The 25,145-nt window shown below is 36.3% G+C and overlaps 2 protein-coding genes across 2 annotated transcripts; both read right to left on the bottom strand.

The window, feature by feature from the left end:
- Positions 1–838: 838 nt before the first annotated feature.
- On the bottom strand, positions 839–11,611 carry LOC140049552 (uncharacterized). The gene is made up of 5 exons (XM_072094457.1): positions 11,082–11,611; positions 3,649–3,779; positions 3,090–3,202; positions 2,440–2,658; positions 839–2,231 (listed from the first exon to the last, which is right to left on the bottom strand). The coding sequence occupies exons 1-5, from the start codon at positions 11,417–11,419 to the stop codon at positions 2,016–2,018; spliced, it is 1,017 nt and encodes a 338-aa protein (XP_071950558.1). The 5' UTR covers positions 11,420–11,611; the 3' UTR covers positions 839–2,015.
- Positions 11,612–12,135: 524 nt separating this feature from the next.
- LOC140044517 (uncharacterized) lies at positions 12,136–21,887 on the bottom strand. Its single transcript, XM_072089098.1, has 16 exons — positions 21,843–21,887; positions 21,434–21,547; positions 20,960–21,222; positions 19,466–19,662; positions 18,419–18,543; positions 18,039–18,183; positions 17,732–17,846; positions 17,233–17,397; positions 16,806–16,846; positions 16,384–16,490; positions 15,868–16,141; positions 15,007–15,296; positions 14,491–14,894; positions 13,919–14,024; positions 13,047–13,266; positions 12,136–12,592 (listed from the first exon to the last, which is right to left on the bottom strand). Exons 1-16 carry the CDS (start codon positions 21,843–21,845, stop codon positions 12,366–12,368), a joined length of 2,796 nt encoding a protein of 931 aa, XP_071945199.1. The 5' UTR covers positions 21,846–21,887; the 3' UTR covers positions 12,136–12,365.
- Positions 21,888–25,145: the final 3,258 nt, after the last annotated feature.

The following is a 25,145-nucleotide window of genomic DNA, read 5'->3' as shown; positions in this document are numbered from 1 at the left end:
TTACTGTCTTTGTTGGGTGTCCATAGTGTGCCCTTTAGTATCTCTGCGTTGCGTGTTCATAGTCTGATATTTCTGTCTGTGTTGAGTTGTTTATAGTCTGCCTTTTACTGTCTGTGTTGGGTGTCCATAGTGTGCCCTTAAGTATCTGCGTTGCGTGTTCATAGTCTGACATTTCTGTCTGTGTTGAGTTGTTTATTGTCTGCCTTTTACTGTCTGTGTTGGGTGTCCATAGTGTGCCCTTAAGTATCTGCGTTGCGTGTTCATAGTCTGAAATTTCTGTCTGTGTTGGGTTGTTCATAGTCTGCCTTTTAAAGATGTATTGTCCCCCAAAAACATGAAAAATAAATATTAATTAAATCAGACTTTGGATAGGTTGTTTTGTAGTTTTAATGAAGTATAATCACTTCCGTAGGAAAAAAGAAAAAAAAATGTGTTTTCCCTTTTTAAATGACAAAATAAATGGTTAAATTCAACCAAAAATCCATAGGCCATTTTTTGCTTTAAATTATAGTTTTTTCAGGTAAATCATTTTTTTTTTCGATCTAATTTTTGGTCAAAGTGGATAATTATTAAGTGAAATTAAAATGGAATATTCAACAGAAAAATGTTAAATAATTTTTTTTTCAGGGGGACAATACATCTTTAATGTCTGTATTTCGTGCCATGATCACGGGTGCGGCTTGTGTATGTGTGTATAAAAACGTATCTATCGAGTGTCAAGTTTAATGTCTGATTTTGAGCAATGGTTATTAACTCAGTACGCCCTCTATCATTTGGCAGGTGCTATGAGCGACACCATTTAGATAAATAGAAATAAATTAAACATACAAAACCATACTATATCTTTATTTCAATATGTCATATTTAAGACCACCAATACAATGTTTACAATATATAAAACTTTAAATATTATTTATCAACGAATATTTACATACCGTCACCAAAATATATCTCTCATGTACTGTTGAAAACCTTAATCATAACAAAAGATATACTCGTTTTAAAAGTGCCACGGGTATACCTTGTTGTACAAGTGTTTAAGGCTTTTTACCTAGTACCTCCTGCTTATGATACTATTATACAAACTTACATCAAGGTGAAACGTCACTACCATAGGGTGCATGAATTGTGTTGAATGTCATATAAAAAAGAACCGTTAATGTGGTATTGTTATATATATTTATATATAATATACAAAGTGGATAATCACGGTGAGAAAATGTAGGTTGAAGAAAACCATCCCCCATTTCCTGTTTTCCTTCCCTGTAAACGCCTATTTCCGTATAATGGCGTCAAACTACCATTATGCCTAACTCAAACACACTACGTAACGTTTAATAGGATGGAAGACAACAATGATTCAATAACAGCAAAGAAGAACGGAAAAACACGTTAATAAATTATGATAAATAATTTAAATTAATTTGGTAAATTAAACAGCGTTAAAATAATATCTTTCAGTTGAAAGTAACTAGTGCGTCGTGCTTACCGTTATTATAATATATTAAATATTTAATTTCAAGAAGGCGAAGTTTTGCATGGCGAAATCAACCTGTCTTTTCCTATTGTTAATTTAATGAACCCTAGAAATTAGGTCTTCAACAATTACAGAAGAAAAGTCCATAACACTAACATATAATTTATAATTAATAATATATTGTTTATCATTGCAATAAAAGTGGGTTGCCCTCACAAAAGAGAAAAAAAAACCACTAACATATAATTTTGTGCATAAGCATATTATAAACAATAATTCAAACATTCATAGGAATAATAGTTATGTTTAAATAATCTTAAAAATAAAATCACATTATTACTGTCATAAATTTCCATTTTTAATATTCAGCACGATATTAGTTTTTTTATGAAAATAAAATCTGTAAACATATTACACACATTTTACTCAAAGAAATTTCCCTTTGAAAAGTTACTGAACATGCGCCGGAAATATTCAACACGATATTTGTTTTATGAAAATAAAATCTGTAAACATGTTTACAATTATTACACACATTTTACTGTAAGAACTTTCCCTTTGAAAAGTTACTGAGCATGCGCCGGAGTCGATGATAACTCCTTCTCCAGGAGGCTCCAAATCTCGCCGAGTCGCGATGGATTAACGAAAGTAGTTCGGATTTGGTGTCTGCCAATTTAGCGCCCTCTTTATGCATTAACGATACCTGAGCACGAAGGCGTATCTTCCTGTCGTAACATGCAAATGCACGATATATCTAAAAAAAAAGACACCGATATGTTATTATAATAATAATTAGTTTAGGTAGTCTGCCAACATAATTACTTATAATGGAAAATTGACGCATGTAGATTATCATTATTGGAAAATTGACCATGACTCTTGTTCGTCAGGCCTAGTTTATGCACGTACGATCATCCGATCAAGAATCAAAATGTATAAGTATTAACTTCAACTAAACGTACATTATAACATGGGCATGTCATGAAACAACATGGAAAACACAGCAACCACGATAAACAGTTGTCACGTGACCCAGTACAATGTTCGGGTAATTCGTAATGGTTTGTTATCACTAATCTTCCATTTTTGGATTCCATCTTTGTGTACCATTCGTACTCTTGCATACCTTGTTCCTCTAAAAAGGCATTCAGCCACTCTTTCAGAAGCGGACCAAAATCAAGCTATTCAAATAAAACAAAAAGTGTTAATGTACGGTATAACATTTGAATGTTTATGAGTTTAATGGTATTTTTCACAATAAATAAAAAGTTTCGTAAGGAACAGTACAAAAGCTGAAAGGAACGTGCATTAAGCTTTTTGTCTGTATATAGGAATTATGCATTCATTATTATTCATAAGACAATGAATGAATAAAGGTGATGGTGAACAACAAAAAAATGCTTATTCTGCTCTTAAATTGTGTTTTTCTAGGGTAGGAAAACTTTCGGGAAAAAAAAGAGTTTGCCAGTGTAAATCATTATCACCATTCTGTTATTAGTAATAATTAATCATAGATAGATTCACTCCTCTTCATCAGGAAACGGAATAAACACGTATTTTTAACTCCGACATGAAATGCTTTTTATCATAATACATTGTATAGCCTACTAACCGTCAAGACAAACTTTCGTCCGATTTTGGCGCATGACTTGGCCTCTTCGAAGGCACTATCTAGCTGCTGCTTAATTCGTTCGTGCTGTGTGTTGATATACACAGCAAAATCATCTAAAAATGTAAACACAAACTGCATTTAATGAAATGTCATGAGTTTAATGGAGAGACTATCACGAGTTGAAGGATTGAATAATGAGGAACCGAGATGCATGGAACAGTCAAACTTAAAAAAAAAACCATTTTAAATATACACCTCCTGTATTCATATTCATCTAACATGTCGTTATAAGGAACCTCAATCAGAAAAACCACTTTTGTTTTTACGTTCCCACTGTGAGTGCGTCTATCCGCGCTGCGTCAATACCCGCGCTAGTTCACACGCAACGTAACAATGGGAACGAAGCGATTAGTACGTCAGATTATTACCTCATGGTTCAACTATATGAAATTAACATTTTTAATAGCGTCAAAATAGACGAATGATAATTATGTAGAAAAAAATCAATAAATTATAATGCATTGTTTGAAATGTGTACATTACTGTTGGCTGTACGTACCATGTATAATTACTACTGTACTTGTGTTGTATTTGGTTTTCTGCCTCAATCGAACGTCTAGCAAAATTGGTCTGTTTGACAATGTACGAGAAATAGCCTCAAGGTCCGACTCCGTTGTAATATGGAAGAACCTGAAAGAACCATTATTAAGATAAAGAATTAATAAATAAAATTACCAGAAGGGCCGGGTGAGTTATTGAAGTTGATGTATCCGTACTACTTAATTTCAACTATGATGCAGGTGTTCTCTCCTTGGTAAAACGTATACTCTCCCAAACAGACCACTCCTCCATAAGGAATACACTTTTCTTCCATCTAATATTCGTATCCGTCTGCCTCGAAGCCGTACTAAACGCTATAATAAATCATTTGTCCCACAGTCTATTGTCACCACTGTAACAAATTTGTCCATCCAACGCTAACTCATGGAGAGAGAACATCTGGATCGTAGACATGTTAATATTTTATATGTGATTTTATATTGATTTGTATTTTGTATGTGTATTTGTTACTATCTCTGCAGTGTATAAAAGAGGAATTTCTGATGTATTTTTTATATTGGACTAAATAAAGAAAAATAAAGAATAAAAAAAATGCAAAGTGTCCCAAAAGCACTGTATTTACTATTTTGAATGCCAAGAACCAATAATAATCTTTTATAAAAAAGCAATATACAGATAGGTTATGAGGAGGTTAGCCTCTTTTCCATAGGCGTGCGCACAAGTTCAAGCATAATATACCATTGTAGGGTAATATTTACTCACTTGAATGGACACGCAACGCAAGGACGCAAGCCTAAAAATGTTGTCTACACAACAAATGTGATGTGCGCATAATATGGACATGATGACGTCATAGCACTACCATATTTATCAAACAAGTTTGATAGTGTAGACAGAGCTTTACGCAAGTGATTTTATCACGACCCAGTCGATCATCTGTCTTTTTGTGATTGGTTAACTAACTTTCTTATCTTATTATTATATCTCATACACATCGTTGCCAAAATTTTGGCTGCACATGCGCAAACTTAGTTTCACTGACATTTAATAACAATTATTATATTCAATATTTAGCCATTTAATAATTACAAATTCATAAAATTTATCCTTCATGCTAAACCACAATATAAGCCGACTGTTATATTATGCACAAAAATCTAATTTTTCTGACTCATAACGGATTAAGGAACGTAGGTTTTCTTTATACAACCACACATTAGGTGATTAGTTATACACTGATAAAAAAAATAAATAGTGTGATGACTCGCTGCGCGTGATCTAGTTATTACAGACTGGACTTCTCAGTACTTCGCTAAAGGGGTAGGCCTTGGAGAAAAAGGGTGGCCCTGGAGAAAAGGTGTAGGCCCTGGAGGAAAGGACCGGGTAGGCTCTGGAGAAAAGGTGTAGGCCCTGGAAGAAAGAGGTGGCCCTGGAGAAAAAGGGTGGCCCTGGAGAAAAGGTGTAGGCCCTGGAGGAAAGGGATAGGCTCTGGAGAAAAGGGGTAGGCCCTAGAGAAAAGGGGTGTCCCTGGAGAAAATGGGTGTCTCTGGAAAAAATGGGTGGCCCTGGAGAAAAGGGGTTGGCCTTTAGAAAAGGGGTGGCCCTGGAGAAAAGGGGTAGGCCTTCCTTGAGAAAAGAGGTACGCTCTGGAGAAAGGGAGTAATCCTTGGAGAAAATGGACAGGCACTGGATTAAAGGGGTAGGCCCTGAAGAAAATAGGATGGCCCTGTAGAAGGGGATGGCCCTGTAGAAAAGTGGTAGACCCTGGAGAAAAGTGGTAGACCCTGGAGAAAAGTGGTAGACCCTGGAGAAAAGTGGTAGGCCCTAAAGAAAATGGTTAGGCCCTGGATTAAAGGGGTAGGCTTTGGAGAAAAAAAGAGGGGAAGGCCCTGAAGAAAATAGGATGGCCCTGGAGAAAAGGGGTAGGGCCTGGAGAAGGGGATGGGATCGTCATTGGCTGTGCTTTTTAAAGGGGTAATTGTTCAGGTAAAGCGGTAATTGTTCAGGTAAAGCGGTGAGCAGACTGTGCACACATCTAGTGTTTTAAAAATCCTTTTGGACACGAGGACATTTTTTTTATCAAGATAAACTTTATATAATATTCCGTCATTTGTAAATCAATTGACGCAACTGGAAAAGTATCCGACGGACTCTTTCATCGTAAAAAATAATATTATTATAAACATATGCTAATGCAAATTCAATCATTCAATTATCATAAATGATAAAGAGCATCCGATATTAAAAAAAAATATTAACGACTATAGTTATTATGTCTTATATTATATAAAAAAAACCGTAGGCAAATTAGATGTACCTGCAAACTTATCAAAGAATATATTATATAATATTATTTCAGAAATCCGAAATTTAAGATAAATTATTGTAGGTTAATATTATTGTTAATAATTGACACACGGCCTTTTATTAACGAATATATTATAATATATAGATTTTTAATCAATACAAATTTGTATACTGTCTTTTATCCTGAAATCTTAAATTTGTAGGTCCAGTACTGTAATTTGATTTTATTGTAAATAGTGCTTTTCATAATAATTATTGTACCCAATGTTTATATCATATAAAGGTATTACTGACTCATTCTGTCATAGTGGCCTAGGTCGGTTTTTGAATTTCCTGACCTGTTTTTATTGGGGTTTTTCTTGGTTAAAAATATGATATTAAAATGAATTGTGAATAAATAAAATCCACTTGAGGGCGCAAGCTTTCAGACCATGTGACGCGGCCTTCGTGTTTCTCTTTCAACATCTTTTGACATGTCTGTGGTGAAGTTTTCTACTGCGGCCTAGTTAGTGCAACGAGTTTGAAGTTATTCAGGTATTAAATTCTATCGTTATTATCTAACACTAATATTGGTGTACATTGTTATTTTGTAACGCCGGCGCGCGAATCACTGAATCTGATTTAAAGTGTTTAAAATGTGGTACGGCAGTACGTGCCCCGCTGCCTCCAGGTCGGCTGTGGTCGTTCCGTCCTGTCAAAACTTCTGTAACTCCGAGCCAACAGTAAATAATTGTTGAACTTCCTCTTACACATAAACTTTAAACTTTATATCTCACAAATGTTTAGGCCTAATTACATGTTTTGCATCGTTCGTCAATGGCGCAGATCCGTAGAAACATGCTTTGAGTGGTAATTTTCAATTTCACTTTAATGAGGAACACGAACGACGTCTAAAGATCCCGTTTTGAGGAATCAAGCCTAGAATAAATAAGCCTACTCTTTTCAATTTCGTTGACCCCACCATCAGAGTCCGTCGTTAATGAGATGACGTCTGTATCTGTACATTGTTCCATGAACAAAGATGACGTCCCTACATTGTTCGTCATTCGTTCGTCTGTAGATGGAAATGGCGGCATGATTACTGGCCTATGTATTCGATCCTCACGTGGGTTTTGCATCCATTCGTTTTCCATCTGTCTTGAACAGAGATGACGTTTCTACATGAATTTCCCACGTGGGTAAACATGTTCGTCATTCGTCTGTAGATGGAAATTGCGACGTGATTGTACTTAGATTCATCAAATGGGTTGCATCAAATCATTTTTCCATCCATCTTAAAACAGAGATGACGTTCCTACATTGTTCGTCATTCGTCTGCAGATGCAAAGGGTAACGTGATTGTACTTTGATTCATCACATGGGTTTTTGCATCTATTCATTTTCCCATCTGTCTTGAACAGAGATGACGTTGTTCCTACAAGAATATCCCAAATGGGGGTACGTAAACATGTTCGTCATTAGTCTGTAGATGGAAATGGCGACGTGACTGTACTTGCATTCATCACATGGTGGGTTTGCATCCATTCTATGCCTAGATGGCGTTCCTACAGCATGGATATCCCATCGGGGTACAGGTAAACTCCGTTTTGCATCCATTCTAGGCCTAGATGGCGTTCCTACAGCATGGATATCCCATCGGGGTAAACTCCGTTTTGCATCCAATGTAGACGAGGATGACGTCCCTACATGGATACCTAATATGGGTAAACTATGTTTTGCATCCATTGTAGATAGAGATGAAGTTCCTACATGGATGTACCACCGGGCAAAATTAACTGTTGCCTCCATTATAGAGGCAACAGTATGCCGCACTATATTGGTGCCTTACGTGGTAGATATGTAGACCTCTGCTACTTTAGGCCCAATACAGGTGTGTTTCTACACAAGTCGCGAAGGAATATATGCTATGTTTGTTAACTAATAACCATTATACAGCCAGATTAAGAAAACACGAGTGATTCCAATCTCGCGGTTTGAAAATCTTTGGACACTACCTTTTCGAAAAGCATTATAGAACAATATGATTGCAATTTTCAATTTCCTAATTTACCTTTTTCTGGCCTCGCTCAATAACAGGAATAATTCACGTTCTAGACATATCATAAACACAATTTAATCATGAGATTATTCGTCTTAAAGATCTACTGCAAGAAAAGTAATGACTGAATTGCTGGCAGTGATTTAATTCACAGAAAATTTATAAATGAGTTTTCGTAACATGTATCTTAATTTCCTGAATAATGAATAAATTATTCTTTCCCTACCAATAATCTAGACAGTGGGAGTTACGGTACATCTCTATTATAAACATAATTATCATTTTTTAGGAAGCAATTTAGCCTAGCCTTACAAATAGTTTAATGATTATACTGTAGAATCAATTTATGTGTTGCATTGTCGTACTTACCGTAAAATTAAGTAGGCCTACATTTCATCAATAAAAAATTCGTGGCGGTCTTACAAGTGAAGGAACATATTTTAGGAACCAATTTAGCCTTACAAATAGTTCAATGATTGTAGTATCAATTTATGTGTCCTAACCGTTAATTCCCAACTATTGTGATTACGAGAATAATTCTATTGTAGAGTGGCAACACTATAAAAGTACTTGATCAATTAATATTTTTTCGTCAACATCCTGGTTATTTGAAGGTTTCGATTTACGACAACCGATGACTAAACTTCGTCATGTTGGTTCATTGGTGCGGACACATATATTTGATGGTTTCTAGGTTCAGGCGACGATCAATCGATTGACTAGACCTAGGTTGGTCGTCGGTCGCCGCATATTGAAAGCTCTTTAATGTTCATCATGGTGAATTCGATTTACGACAACCGATGACCAAACTTCGTCATGTTGATTCATTGGTGCCGACACATAGATTTGATGGTTTCTAGGTCCAGGCGACGATCAATCGATTGACTAGACCTAGGTTGGTCGTCAGTCGCCGCATATTGAAAGCTCTTTAATGTTCATCATGGTGAATTCGATTTACGACAACCGATGACCAAACTTCGTCATGTTGATTCATTGGTGCGGACACATAGATTTGATGGTTTCTAGGTCCAGGCGACGATCAATCGATTGACTAGACCTAGGTTGGTCGTCAGTCGCCGCATATTGAAAGCTCTTTAATGTTCATCATGGTGAATTCGTTCGAAACTAAAACCAATCCCCACACGCCATATCTTTAAAATTCTATATCAATTAATGAAAAAATCATATTTTAATGATTTTGTTATTATTTTAACGATTGTATTGAATTCAATCACTATATTGAATGTTATCTATAAATGTTTATTGGAAGACTTTTCTTCTTTATAAGCATCGCGTAGGCCTACCTTTCTGGGATATAAGGCATACGGTATCGTACGCCATGTTAGCCTTGTATGATCATGGAAGACTCAGAACTAATGCCTCCATTTTATGGCCTTATGTTTATGTACTAATTTTGTATTGTACTCCTATTTTATATAAATGTTTTGCATCATGCTAAATCGTTTCGTCTATATTCAATGCAATATAAATGGTTGTGTTTACTTGTGTATCTCCTCCTCGAGGCTTATTCAGTACTGCAATACGGCTATCTATTTTATTGTACTTTTTTTTATTCGGCTATTAGGCCTATATGCCTAATTGTAATTACTTAATGCGGGTGCTGCTTCTACTCTAGAGTACAGTTCACATTGGTAGACGGTATTGCCCGCATAATTTGTATACACTCTTCTTAGATCAATATTTGAATTCATTATTCTATTTCAAGTATATAACGTAGAAAATTATACAAACAATGTATAATGTAATATAAAGAATAAATACTTTAATAATCATCTTATAGTTATAAAAGGATAGGGCTAATACATTCGATTACCAGTGCTAATGTCCAGTGTCGATTAATTCCGTCATACGGCATCTCCTATTTATTCATTCGTTTATTCAATATTCAATAAATGTTCTACACACATAATATTACAAATACATAAAATAATAATTATATTAACACGTACGATAATAACCAATACAAAACACGTGATGTCTGTATCATGGAAAATAAGGTTTATGTTAGTGTCTATGATCCGGGCGATACATGTGAAAAACATGTCATAATTTATCACGGTACCCTTCCTATAGTATAGGCCTACTGGACAAATTTATATATAGTACCGATAATCGGAGAGTAATGTGTATATCGAGAACACAAAAATGATCTCCACATTTGAGATTTAAAATCGTTTTGTAGACTCATGATATATACCCGAGTGAATTTTTGGATTTGGCTGCCTTATCGTATAAAACAGAACGACTGTGTACGTAACGGTGCTGTATACCTACTCAATCAAATGTCAATAGTTGATTAATTGGTATATACACGGATATGTCCATGGTATATCATATAGAATATTTTCTATTGTTGATTAATAATATCTCATTTTTTTTAATAACATGTTACACCGTGAACAAAAGATGAGTGGCTTTATGAATACAACATGCACTCGCTGGTAACATTGATGACACAAACAGTATGTTGCAAGTCTATCGATGAGCTCTTATAATTAGGCTTTTCTTAAATAAAAAGCACTTCCGTATATGATTTTGTGAGAGTGATAAACTTATACTATTGATACAGCAACAGAAATGAAATTGTGTCGATGCCAATGTGCGTGAACAAGGTTTAAACACAGTAGCGGTGTTGATGATTTAGTTTTATGGAGCAATCGAAATGATAATATACATATAAACGAGGATAAGGTGGAATTATACTATGTTTATTTAATAACCCGTATTTATTTTATTTATAATACCGCTATTAAAGGCAATCAAGTCATAAAGTCAGAGATCTGCTTTATAATTACCATTAGCAGCAGGTACAATACGTGTATTATATTATGCAGAACCTACCAGGCGTGTTTTTTTATATACATTTTTATTTGAACATCTTCTTTGATTAATTTTAGTAGGCCTACGTCTGAGATAGCATATCATGATGGTGCAGCATGTATTTGACGCACGTGTACAAAAGCCTGCGCATTTGTCTTTCCGTTTGTGTCATTAGATAATTAATTAAATGTGTAGTATTTCACGAAATTGCGAATAATTTAATGAATATATCAGATAAAACTTACCCGCCCATATTATTATCAAATTTTGATTCATTCTCTGGCAATCGAACACAAACATTGACTATGTCTCGGTCGTGTGTTATACGGTTATCCATGTCGCTGCCAGTCGTAATTATTTGCTGTCCGTTACCAGTACCACCTTTCACTTGAAATGGATGAGGTGGTTGTTTAATGAAATCAGACATCAAGGCAATACTTATCATGCAATTGTCCGGAATTTGTAGGGGTCCGCCTGCTTCAGGACCAGCTCCATTCTCGGCGACCGTACTAATAGTTACACTACTAGTACTTGTGACTGCAATCGTCGGCGGTGGAATGTCACCTCTTGTTTCTGATGCCATCGTAGCTGTTTCCCTTAGCAGATTTAAACCCGTTTCTTCCTTATGTAAACACGGCTTTCTTTTTAATGATATTATCTAGGCCGTTATCTACATTCTTCGATAGCTCATACTGTGAGATTTCGCTTCGTTTCCGTTTAATCACTCATAAGTATCAACGTACGTTCAATACATGAGGCTTATTGTCCGATTGTTAACCAAAATAGTAAACACAATAGAGTTTTACCGATAGACCACAATAACACAATACAATCGTTAGACCATGTGAAAATGGTTGAGGGCGGGATTCAACAGGTATAAGTGTCGGCTCTTCTGCAAAAGACGCATTACTAACATTTTGCTCGAATTATTGAGCTTAATTATTCGGTGTGCCGAATAAAAATGCCAATGTCTTCGTTCTTGGCCATGGAGCGTCTCATTCGTGGAAACTCACGTCATTTGTGCTAATTAAAATACGAATATTTTGACAATGTTGTATTGTATCATCCAACGTACATTAGGCCTATAAATTGACCATTATATTGATCATGCCAGGTCATTGGTCATTCTCATTCGGTAGCTCCACAACTCTTTGGCAACCGGTTCTATCGGACCTCCTTTCAAAAATAGTTCACCCAAGTACACCTGGTGACGTGAACTATAGAAGGAAGGTGGAACACCTACCTAGAGTATATTATCTGACCCGATTTTTGTTATACCATTATTATTCCAGCGAATACCGTAGACTGTATAGATTGCATACAAACATTTTATTAATATTAGGCCTAGACCAAGCTATACCGTATCATATCACTGGATAAAAAACTACAAATAAATTTGAATTGCTGAGCAAAGCATGTAGGCCTACACTAGTGACACGTTTTAAATAAGAAAAGTTTAACATCATTGACCATTAAAGACATTTCATGAAAAGAAGAAACATATTTAATGTTTTCTTTTCGTTACCGTACTAAATATCAATCTCATAGCTTTTATTATCATATCTCATAATGGATTTAGTGGCCTTTGTCTCCTCCACATGCGTATTGTCGCTGCTTTGTTTGAAGCGGGTTAGCTTTCTTGTTAGCTTGATGCCGACAACCGTGGCAACACTAACGATGACAAGGAGACAGATGTTAACCACCAGTACTGTGATGTCAAACAGTCCAGTATTAGAAGTCACCGTGTCACCAGATTCTGCAAGAGCAAGCAACTGATTTACATTTCATTTACTATAAATGTGGCCACATGGTTTATTAATAAGAAACTCAGAGCCTTACAATCGATGAAAGTGTTTTCATAGACCAATATATTCGTAATTGAAGGAACACAGTGTTGATTGACTGTTTGGCCGCGACACGCATTCCACCGTTAGGTGAATATACAGTATTATACCTATACTTCACCATAAATACGCAGACTTTTTCCTTTTAATTCATAAACGTATTTACATAAAGAAAAGGAAGAATATAATGTTTAAAGCTTGGTTCCCACTCGAACGCAACGCAAGCGTTTTAACCAATGACAAGCGAAGTTATAGACAGCAATCACAAGCGAATAAGCCATCGCTTGTGATTGGTCAATTCACTTGCGTTGCGTTACGTCCTTGCGTTGCGTCGCTAGTGGGAACCACGCTTAACCGAATTCTTACTTTGTTCATTACTTGCAGCAAACATCAAGGGTATGCGTGCGCTATGTTCGATTTCAGCGTTGGAATTGACACTGGACCGGCGTTTGCGGAGAGGACCATCACCTCGAGTGGCATCATCACTTATTTCTAATTGGTCGTCTAAATCTTCTGAACATCCTTGCTGGCAAACTGAATTGACATCGTTTTGTGAGCAAATGTTTACATCACAGCTGATGAAAATCTGAATTTAAAAAAAAGGGCGTTAATGTTTTTTTTTCTAAATATTCGTCATTTTGAAATGTAAAGTAATCTAGGTTCCTTGACAGTGGTGCTTTCATGTTGATTAAGAGGTACTACTATGGCATTGTACCACCCTAGATGAACATTATGTCTTGCCTTGAATAGAGAATAAAAAAGCAGTCGAATTTTCTGATCGAGCGGTTAACTCAGGCTCCGGACAAACCAACCATAACTGTAGTATCGGCACCGATTTAAGGCTCCCCACGACTAATTGTTCTGTTAGTAGAACAATACTCCAAGACTAAAGATCCAGTGTACACACCTGACTGATCGAATGCAAAGAAACCAGTGTATCATTTGGGAGAGAGCTACCCCGGTGCACTGATCCATCTTAAGGGTCGTTCACACCTGTTCCGGCGCCGGACCGGAACCGTGCCGGAGCAGGTGTGAAAGGCCCTTTACTCCTAATAGTCGTTTGTTCATGATAGGCGCTGTACTGTGGCTGACATGGGTCCACAACGGGCTTAATTTCCTCAATGCAGATGAATGACGTAATATAACAAAACCATCTTTCTAAAGGGTACGAAAAGGTGTACTAGGAATGAAGATTCAGCTGTCACATACTTTTAAAGGAATTAATATGTTTTCTTTACCGTGTCCAACATCCCATGTCGATGAAATTCAAAAGACTCGATTGAGAACCTCACTTCCGACAATGACGGTGACTGGTGTAGTTCTACAGTACTATCTTCAAAACAACTGTCGTAAAAACAAATAGTAAGTGTATAGTTATAATGAGTATAGGAAGACAATGTTTTTTTTTAAATAAGAGTTATTAGGGCGTTTTATTAAGTAGTATGAAGGTTGATTACCAAACTGAAGTAATAATAATAATATTATCCTGGATTTATATAGCGCATAATGTTATGAAACCTTTAAGCGCTGAACATTATTACCCCAGTCATTTTTTTTGGGATTAAACGTACTCCCATAATGCAGCTAGTAATCTGCGCAAAGTTGTGTCTTGATCTAATTGGGTTCCCATTTATACACCTGGGTGGAGAGAGGCAAAGGTAAGTAAAGTATCTTGCCTAAGGATACAAGCAATGCGGTGAGAGTTAGATTCGAACCTCGATCTCACGATCAGTAGTCAAACGTCCAACACAATGCGCCACACGCCCTTACGTGAAATATGGGTTAGAGAGATATGGATTAGTTTACGTACCGATTGAGAATGAAGTAGAAATAATCCTGAGCAGCTGGATCAGCCTGGGGTGTAGCTTTACAACTATCTATGCTGATATGTAATCCTGGATTTGATGCTCTAACAGAGAAGTACAGACGCTCACGTAGCTGTACGGGAATAGGGTAATCCAGTGCCGTGTAGGGCTCCAGGAAAGTTTCATCGTGAAACATATGAAGTGCAAAGTTAAAGGAAGCCGTCTCACGAATATCAAAGACAAGTGGTGACGTATCAGGATCAAAAACTGCGTGAATAACACCATCTGCACTCGTTTCGCAGACAATGTTTATTTGAATTTCCCGCTCTCGTGTTATGCGTGTATCGGTTACAGGCAGTGGCTCTGAGAAAATTGTGTTCAAGTATCTAACGCGTCCACTAGGCTTTACCTTAAAACAATTACAATTAATCACAATTATGAAACAATTACATCGTATAGTTTATTAGATTTTAAAAGCATTTATTTTCTTATGAATAATTTGTTTTAAAGGTTTGACTTACTCTTGTGATTGTTCCGCATCTATCGTAACCAGTTTCCATTAATATAACGCTCCTGTTAGCAGATAGACCAATGCAATTCGGGTCATTGAAATGTAAATGTCCTGGATCTACATCACCTACGATAAGTTTAGGAACAAGGACCCGAATACCAGAGCTGCTACATTCAGCTACCGGTGCAGTGATGGCTTCTGGGGTTGGCGGTGGCATAGTGGTTGTTGTCGGTGGCATAGTTGTTGTTGTCGGTGGCATAGTGGTTGTTGTCGGTGGTACTGTAGTTGTTGGTTCTTCGGCTAATTTAGAATTATAATTTGATTTTGAGCAGGAGAGTCTCCAAACACAATCATGACCAACAATGTATCCCTTTAATAGGGTGCTCCTTAGGGTTTACCGTAGTGTTAAAACATATTTTTTCCCTCGTTTGATTCATGGAAAATTGTCCCTTTATTTCACGTTTCTACTGAATAGGAGTTTCCTGAAGGAGGTTTTCTACTGTGCTCTAACACCTTGGACTCAAGCTCTGACTACAATATCATACAGTTTGGCAAAAAGTGAGATGTGCCTAAATATGGTAGTGACATGTCAAAACATGGTAGTGATATGACATCATAATGTCTATAAGGGCACGTCACATTTTTTGTCACATTAAGTTTGTGACAGAGCTTAAGGCACGTGTATTCAAGAATGTATACATTTTCAGTGCGTAGGATAATAATTGTAGCACGATAACGGGATCAGATTTTGAACAAATATTCACAAAAACATGTAATTAGGTCCCACACGATTTGAAGATCCTTTTTTATATGGAAATGTATCCGTGGTCATGTCATAGATTCAATCTAGTGGTAATAGCGTTTAGCTTACCTGTAGCAAAAAACCACATTGCGCCATCGTTAGGTCTCGTGGCTGAGCACGAGTCGCTGTAGTGGCCTAGAACGATTGCACTGTCCAACTCGACATAGTAAATGCGGTCATGCCGTAGGTTGAGGTTAGTGATATTGATTCTTACAGTTGTTGGCTCATCTTCAGGAAACTGCACTCGTCTAGACCGAGACGTATCATATCGTGCAATCCGGCGCGAGGTATCACCACGGAACTTATATATTGACACGTACTTAGATTGTTTTGGTCGCTGTATCTAGTGTACACAAGAAAGAATGCAATTACGAAGTTAACTGACTTCACTCATTAATCTATCAACATGGTATAGTTTGTATATACATTCAGATATGAAATGCTATTTGTAAATAATAAATGGAAGAAAAACCACTATAAAAAGTATTATTTGTAGTTAACATGCATGCATATTTTTGTGTCTATACGGCGCCCCGTATACACGGGGTGTGGCTCACGACGTATACAACGGATCTGCATTCTTACCTTGGTACTAAATACGAATATCATCTCCTCGGCTTCGGGGTTTAAAGGTATCCTATCGTTCGGCACAGACTCACTCGGCAACAATGAAGGCGGGGTAAGTTGTTCGTCTAAATAATTGTAAAAATGTATGAAATACTTTCTATTTAAAGATCCTATTTTGGACATTTTTACGATTTATATAATTACTATAATATGTAAAATAAAATATTTAAAAAAACCGGAAAAAACTTTAAATAAGAATCTGTTTTTGAGCAATAGACCTTGTTATGAATTTAGATATGGAAAAGTGGAAAAACCAACAGAACAAGACAGTCCTCGAAAGAATCTGTATTTATGTATGGAAATTCATAAGTATGCTTTTAAAGGAGAGAATACAAAATAATAATGAACTCGAGCGTAAAAATGATATTAAAAAATCTCACTTGTGACAATCAATGTAACACATTGTTGATCAGATGAGACCCTGAAAATATAAATAATAATTGTTCATATCTCTGTTTTGTTATTATTATTAACAATGCTCAGCATCTTTGAGATTAGTTCTTTAGATTTACCCGATATTAGGCTATCTAAGGCTCTGTCTGTGTGATGTATCCAAATATGGTAGTGATATGCCTAATATGGTTTGACATTATCATCATATCCATATATGGGCACATCACATTTTTTGTCACATAAAGTTTGAGTGTAGACGGGGCTTTACGTATGGCGCGCCAAACTGTCGAACATGAGAAGCGTCGTAAATTTAGTTTCAGTAAAAATGCTTCTGGATTTTAAAATTTTTATGGAGTCAGGTTTATACGTTTAGTTATTGATGTATATTGAAAGTGAACATGTAATTCTACTAACCCGTCGTCATCGGTAGCAAAGAAGCAAACAAAGTGTTCACCGATATCGTTGTCTGTCGGTGTCCACGCCAACGTGACGTTGTATAGTGTTTCAGTACCCGTATTATACTGCATGAGGGACGTCTTAGCCACGTTGGATGGAGAGGAAGTCGAAATCTGCGTAATACTAGATGAACAATAATACATTAATTTATCAATATAATTACAAAAATGTGTGTCATTTATAACAACCTGCGTTACTGCAGTAAATGTCACCTGGTGGTATGCCAGTACCACCTGAAACTAAATTCAAAGCGTTTAATAGTAAATAGACTTGTCCCAAAGTCTGTATTTATTGTCTTTTTTATTTAAATTTTTTTTTTTTTTTCGATTTTTTGTCTAAAAATACAAGCTCAAGTAGTATACGTATGAAACGCCATATGTGCCAAAATCTTTACCTTTTTACTAATATTAAGTCAAAACCCCGTATGGAACCCATACTAATTAGTAGACACACTTACTCAACAGATGGTCTTGCGGGTTTGGCTACTATATCCATTTGCCAATGTTCACCTGGTCTGATGATGTCACATGATCCAGTTGGCTCGATTATAGAAATTTTTCTGCAAATGTCGGCTGTAATTTAAACAAAAATAAATGGAATTCACAAGTCTCGTCTTATACACTGTACGAGTTTAGACTTATTGTTTTGTTAGTTCTCACTACGGGGCGCAATAAACATTCGGTTATGTGAAAGCAGCTAATAGGTGCGGAAGTTTAAAGTTCGCCTTGTGAGTAACTGGGATGGTCACTTTAGGCTTGACTTACACAGTGGGAACACTTTAATGAGAAATTGAAGTGGTATTTGACTGATTGCTTCCGTGGAGTTCTTTAATGCAAAGTCTTCAATTATGACGGACACAGCGTACCATCCTGGATTACCCGTAGCATTAAATGTGATTTGACACGTGTCCTGCAAACAAAGAAACTAAAACGATAAGCGTCTAAAAAGTGGTACTGCATTGTTGAGACGTACCGGTACGTAACTTGTGTGTATACGTGTTGTTATTATCACTGTATACATGGAGGCATGCTATGTCCGGATGATCATTAAATGTCATTACAACATCAACTGTCCCTTCATTAAAACTGCTAATGAAAAGACAACATTAAATAACGAACTAAACATGGTACATTCGTATCCTTACCGGGTCAAGATAGCTGTCGTCTGACAGAGGACCACAAACACGTGCACCGTTCACAGGATCAGGGCACTCCTTTTTACTATCATCTGCCCACCGACAACGGACAACGTCACCGTCCGGATCACGTGCTTTAAAAACATTTGGGTTTTTTAATAGTGAGCAAAAATTAGAAAAGAGGCTATCTATTAAATATTTAGTAATTATGATGTTATCGCTGAGTTAAAGATGTGTTGTACTGCACATCAGTCTCGTGTCTAATTAAAGTTTATATATATATATATGTATTGTCCCCCAAGAACATGAACAATGAAAATTGATAAAATAAAAATGTCAGTTTGTAGTTTTAATCAAGTTAATCACTTCCGTATAAAAAAAAAACGACAATGTTTTCACTTATAAGAAGACAAAATAAACTGGTAACTTCTACCCAAAAACCAATTGGCTGTCAGCCAATTTGACCTTTTTTTTTCTTTAAATCACAGTTTTTTCAGGTAAATATTTTTGTTTTCGATCCAATTTTTGGTCAAACAGAATAAATGCGACATTAAAATGACATATTAAAAAAATAGTTTTTTCAGTGGAACGAATACATCTTTAATGTTACAGTCCAATATGTTTTAATTGTTTTAGTTCATTTAAACTAACGTGAACGGGATGGACTGGAAAATGGAATATATGTAAACGTACTGTGCGTAGATGATCATTTCATGGTATCACGCGTGATAGAACTCGTGCACGTCCGAGGCATTAACAATTCGTTTGGTCACAAATTATTGTTTGAGAACCAATTGAATTAAGGCCAACTCAGACAGTGTCCTACGACGAGGCCCGACGAGTCGCCTCGTCGGGAGAAAATACGACGTGTTCAATGTTCTTCCGACGACATAAAAACAAAGTCCGTCGTTATCTCAAGATGACTCGTCTCGTCGTGATTCAACTCAGATAGCACCGACGAGTCAAGACGTTTCGTCAGGCCTCGTCGTACGACAGTGTCGGAGTTGGCCTTAAGGATACCATATTATTCACTTCACATATACTGTAACTCCTTACCTGGAATATTTATTGTGCTACTACAACCCTCTTGTACCTTGATGACTGGTATCATAGATGTAATCGGTGATGAATTAAGTCGTCCTTCTTTATCGGCTCTCACCGATATGTTTACTTTAGAGACCAGTTTCCATTTTTGTGCGTCTCCATAATTTTGAAGATTTATCCAGTAGCTATTAGAATAAAGTGGCGCGTACCTGAAAAGTAGTATACTATAATAGTAAATATGATGTATTTTGAAATAAACCTTTGGTCACTGTATTGTAAGAAATGTTACAAACTAAATACTTTTAGATTAGTAAACGTGATGTGGTCACTGCCTGAACACAACCAGATGAAAAGTGACACATTCCAGAGCCACTCTTGGACGCAACGTATTGACGTAAGCGCAACGCTAAAGCTTGGTTCCCACTAGAACGTAAGGGGTTACCCCGGTGAACTGGTTCACACAATAGCCCCTGTATCAGGGGGATTACCACCTATCTGATAGGACAGTGATTAATTCACTATTGGTAATCCTTGGCAACATTGCCTAAAGACATAAAATAAAAACGTAACGCAAAGACGTAAACGCAACGCAAACGTTTCAACCAATGACAAGCGAAGTTATAGACAGTTAGCAATCACAAGCGAATAAGCCATCGCTTGTGATTGGTCAACTCACTTGCGTTGCGTTACGTCGTTGTGTTGCGTCGCTAGTGGGAACCACGCGTAAGCTTGGTTCCCACTAGAACGTAACGCAAGGACGTAAACGCAACGCAAGCGTTTTAACCAATGACAAGCGAAGTTATAGACAGTTAGCAATCACAAGCGAATAAGCCATCGCTTGTGATTGGTCAATTCACTTGCGTCGCTAGTGGGAACCACGCTTAATGATTGATTCCCACACTAGAGACCCAAAGCAAGGGCGCAGCAAAAGTGATCTGACCAATCACAAGCGATTGATTATCTGAACATTCTCTTGTCATTGGCTTACGTTGTGCTAGTCTGGAGTTTTGACTTAATATTAGTAAAAAAATAAATTTGGCACATACGGCGTTTCATATGTATACCACTGTATTTCAGACAAACATTGAAAAGCGTTGAAATAACTACAGACTTGGGGCAAGTCTAACGTTGTGCTTACGTCATAGTGAGAACCTAGCTTAAACGTCACACTTGTACGCAAGCACCATCAGCGTTTTTTTTTTTGTCATCGGTAAGAGAGCTGCAGATAATCAGTATTAGTATGATGATTTAAAGACTTGAATGCTTTCTTATTTTTAATATATAATATAAATTATATTTTGGCTATTATACTTGAAACCGTACGTTCACACTGAGCCGTGTTAGTTACGTTTTCCGGGCGCTGCGTTCACATACGCACGTTTTGCAGAACGGAATCCGTGGCCCTATTGTGTAGCTTAAGTGTATTATGTCGACATAATTAGTATAGAAAATTAATTCTTTCGTTAAAAGTTGGTAGTTAGGCCTACTTCAAATTAAGAGACTTACTGTATAGTAAATTCAGTTTGCGTGTACTGGTACTCGTACGAGCCTACTCCGGTGCTCCAGTCTTCAATCTCATTAAAATCGGTACAGTCAAACTCAAGTGGTCCGTGGATCAATTCAGACGAGGGTCTACCACTAGTATCACATTCTTCTTCTTGACACCACCTGATTACACCCTCTCCGTTTTTTACTTCACCTCGCGTGTTACAATGCGTGGTTTGTGTGTCCCAAGAACGACGCCATGCGACTTGCCAGAAGATTACAATCTGGATTTATTAGAAATCAAACTAGCCACGTAAGTATTGAAATTTAGAGTAACATATTCAATTCAATTGGTTCATTAACTATTTACAAAATAGGATACGTGTTTAGATGATATGTCAATATATTAGTGCTGCAATGGTAAGTGAAATTATGTTTATTGAAGTAAATAACGACTATTTTCTTTAAAATAAATTCTTTCAGACTTAGGCCTACCTTGTTGTTGTCTTCAGCGGGTCTCCATCCAAGTATCCCTCCGCGGAAGTGAGTTGATTCCACAGAAGAAAAAAGAGCAACGCCTAATAGTAAAACACCGTGATACCAGATATCCTACAAAAGTTGAGAAATAGTTATTATTTTGAAAAGGCTGAATGTTCAGGCGGAATGAGTACGTAACCTCTAACCAGCAACCATAGATTATAGGCCCATAATTGTTGTCCTAAATAATTTGGTTCAACCTTATTGGAGAGTCATAACAAAAAAATAGAAAGGTTTGCAAAGATAATCGCATAATATGATGTTGTTACGACGACGCGGATTCAATTGCGCATTGCGTTAGATAGTACATTTCTCGTCTTACTGTAGAATAGGCCTATAGCGTAAAAATGAAATAACTCAATCTTACCATTGTTTGTTTCGTTTCTGTTTAAAATATTTCCAAATTCTTCCAAATGAACTGTTACCTGTTGGAACGTTGTTAAATATGTGATGAAAGGTACGATGTAATGGTTACCATGGTAATCATAAAGAAATACATAAATCATTGTTAAAAACTAGGTAAATGTTATTACCCTTGGGCAATTCAAGGCTAAACGAAATTTTTGTCCTCTGAAATAATCAAACCATAGACAGGCAAACAAATGGTCATATTCATACGATTGTAGGCTATCACTATCATCACCAACGATCGGCAACATTGTCACTATCATCACCAATCATCGGCAACATTCTCACTATCATCACCAATTATCGGCAACATTGTCACTATCATCACCAATCATCGGCAACATTGTCACTTATCATCACCAATCATCGGCAACATTGTCACTATCATCACCAATCATCGGCAACATTGTCACTATCATCACCAATCATCGGCAACATTGTCACTATCATCACCAATCATCGGCAACATTGTCACTATCATCACCAATCATCGGCAACATTGTCACTATCATCACCAATCATCGGCAAAATTGTCACTATCATCACCAATCATCGGCAACATTGTCACTATCATCACCAATCATCGGCATTATTGTCACTATCATCACCAATCATCGGCAACATTGTCACTATCATCACCAATCATCGGCAACATTGTCACTATCATCACCAATCATCGGCAACATTGTCACTATCATCACCAATCATCGGCAACATTGTCACTATCATCACCAATCATCGGCAACATTGTCACTATCATCACCAATCATCGGCAACATTGTCACTATCATCACCAATCATCGGCAACATTGTCACTATCATCACCAATCATCGGCAACATTGTCACTATCATCACCAATCATCGGCAACATTGTCACTATCATCACATCTTCCGTTTATTATGCCTACTATCATAACTATTATCATCACTACTGTACAGTATATTATCACCTCTATTATTACTACTTTTACTACGTTCATCACTGTATCATCAATATCATCATCATTATATCATCACCACTATCACTACTTTCATCACTTGTCATCGCTACTATCATAAATATTCTCTTCACTACTGTACAGTATATTATCACCTCTATTAATTACTACTTTTACTACGTTCATCACTTATCATCGCTACTATCATAAATATTATCATCACTGCTATCATCAATATTATTGTCACTATATCACCCTCCACCACTATCACTATTTTCATCACTTCCATCACAATTATTACTATCATCAATATCATCATCACTATATCACCACCACAATCACTATTTTCATCACTATAATCGATATCATCATCACTATATCACCACCACAATCACTATTTTCATCACTATCATCAATATCATCATCACTATATCACCACCACAATCACTACTTTCATCACTATCATCGATATCATCATCACTATATCACCACCACAATCACTACGTTCATCACTGTATCATCAATATCATCATCACTATATCACCACCACAATCACTACTTTCATCACTATCATCGATATCATCATCACTATATCACCACCACAATCACTACTTTCATCACTATCATCGATATCATCATCACTATATCACCACCATAATCACTACTTTCATCACTATCATCGATATCATCATCACTATATCACCACCATAATCACTACTTTCATCACTATCATTGATATCATCATCACTATATCACCACCACAATCACTACTTTCATCACTTACCATCACTACTATCACCGATATTATGATCACTACTGTATATCATAACCACTATTGCTACTCTCATCACCACTGTCGTTATCATTATTAGTACTAGGGCCTACTATTGATTATTATTAACTATAATTATTAGTTAAATAGTTGTTGCTATTGTTTGTTCTTTTTTTCTCTTTAAAGGTTGTTATAAGATCCCTGAAACATATTATTCTATTACTTATTTAAATTGTGTGAATTTAATTGTTATATTTTTAAATAGGCCTATTTCTAATAAATAATGTGAACGAATAGAAAAAAAATCTCATATAAAATATTATTATTGTTAATTTATTTTTTTAAATACTGAATTTAGCCAATGAATAAACAGTAATCTAACTGGTCATTTCAGGCTATCACGCGTGATAAAGCTCTGCACAATAAATAGTAATCTGAAATTTAAAAACTGTTCCCAGCGCTAAGATATTGTCCTACTAGGTATCTATGATATATTTAAAAAATCAAAAATATTGAACTGTAAAATAAATCTAAATTCCAATGACGTATTTCCTAACAAAGGCTGTTGTATACAAACTTTCACATTAACAGGGGTCAATTCTAGGTCAATTCCGGCGATAAATCAAACTATAAACTGTCCTATATTTAAAGAAAGAAAAAGTGTAATAAACTGTGGCGGAATATAGAATGTTTTTATTCGTACACAATTCAATAAAATGTATACTCGCTCACAGTACGGTTTGGTGAAAATCATAGGTTGGATAAAAGTTTATGTCGCCCTCTATAGTTAATGTTTAACTACATTATTTTTTACTCGGGGTACCCGAGTCTAGGACTTGCTCATTTTTTCCTCCTCCTCCATCTAGACACTATTGAGTAAAAAGTGCGATTTTTAAAGTACTACTCCTCCCTTATTAGTTGTTTGTAGTATTGAGCTCGGATTTAGCCTGAATATACTACAGGGACATGTCCTCAAAGCTATAGAGCCGGATTTTTTAATTTCAAACCGGATGCAGCCATATCACGTCTCGAAGATGGTACCGTATAGCCGTATTTGGTAGCGCGGTTATTGATGTGTATGTGACGTTACATCCGGTCGTATGACGTCATTACAGCTTGTTTCGCTGTACCCCGAGTATTGCACATTCGTGCTTGTTTAAAAACCGGGAAACGTATTAATTTTGTTTTATGATGATGACTAAGTAGATATGATTTATTCCTGACCAAATGTTTTACAAGACAGTTTCACAAAATTAATTATTACATAATGTTTTTGTTTGTCATCATCATCAACTTGAGTTTTATATTATATATATTATCATATTATTACATAACAATAAATTGGTCTAATATGCTGTCTTGTCGTCATAACCATGATGATTTTAAAGAAATTCCATCAATCAATATATCCAATGAGATACAAATGACTTTTTGTTATAGTTTAGGGTTTAGACAGCAACGGCATAACATTGTGTGTCATATGTATACTTTTAGTTGAATCAAAACACTGGTGACTGGTGGCGTTCGCAAGGGAACGAAGACAAGACAATT

The sequence above is a fragment of the Antedon mediterranea genome, chromosome 1 (assembly GCF_964355755.1).
Source record: "Antedon mediterranea chromosome 1, ecAntMedi1.1, whole genome shotgun sequence".
In the NCBI taxonomy this organism is placed as follows: domain Eukaryota; kingdom Metazoa; phylum Echinodermata; class Crinoidea; order Comatulida; family Antedonidae; genus Antedon; species Antedon mediterranea.
The sequence above is the reverse complement of the archived record's forward strand: the minus strand, read 5'-3'. Positions and strand labels throughout refer to the sequence as shown.

What these genes read in the sequence shown, in the direction of transcription:
- LOC140049552 (XM_072094457.1), bottom strand. Translation starts at nt 11,419, where the DNA reads ATGGCATCAGAAACAAGAGGTGACATTCCACCGCCGACGATTGCAGTC. An exon ending in TTTGATAATAATATGGGCGG is followed by an intron (nt 3,780 to 11,081) that starts GTAAGTTTTATC and finishes TGGTTCTTTCAG; the next exon opens with GTTCTTCCATATTACAACGG. An exon ending in TGACATGCCCATGTTATAAT is followed by an intron (nt 2,232 to 2,439) that starts GTACGTTTAGTT and finishes CTTTTTTTTTAG; the next exon opens with ATATATCGTGCATTTGCATG.
- LOC140044517 (XM_072089098.1), bottom strand. An exon ending in ACGACAGCTATCTTGACCCG is followed by an intron (nt 18,184 to 18,418) that starts GTAAGGATACGA and finishes CTTTGTTTGCAG; the next exon opens with GACACGTGTCAAATCACATT. An exon ending in TTCTACTTCATTCTCAATCG is followed by an intron (nt 14,025 to 14,490) that starts GTACGTAAACTA and finishes TTTTTACGACAG; the next exon opens with TTGTTTTGAAGATAGTACTG.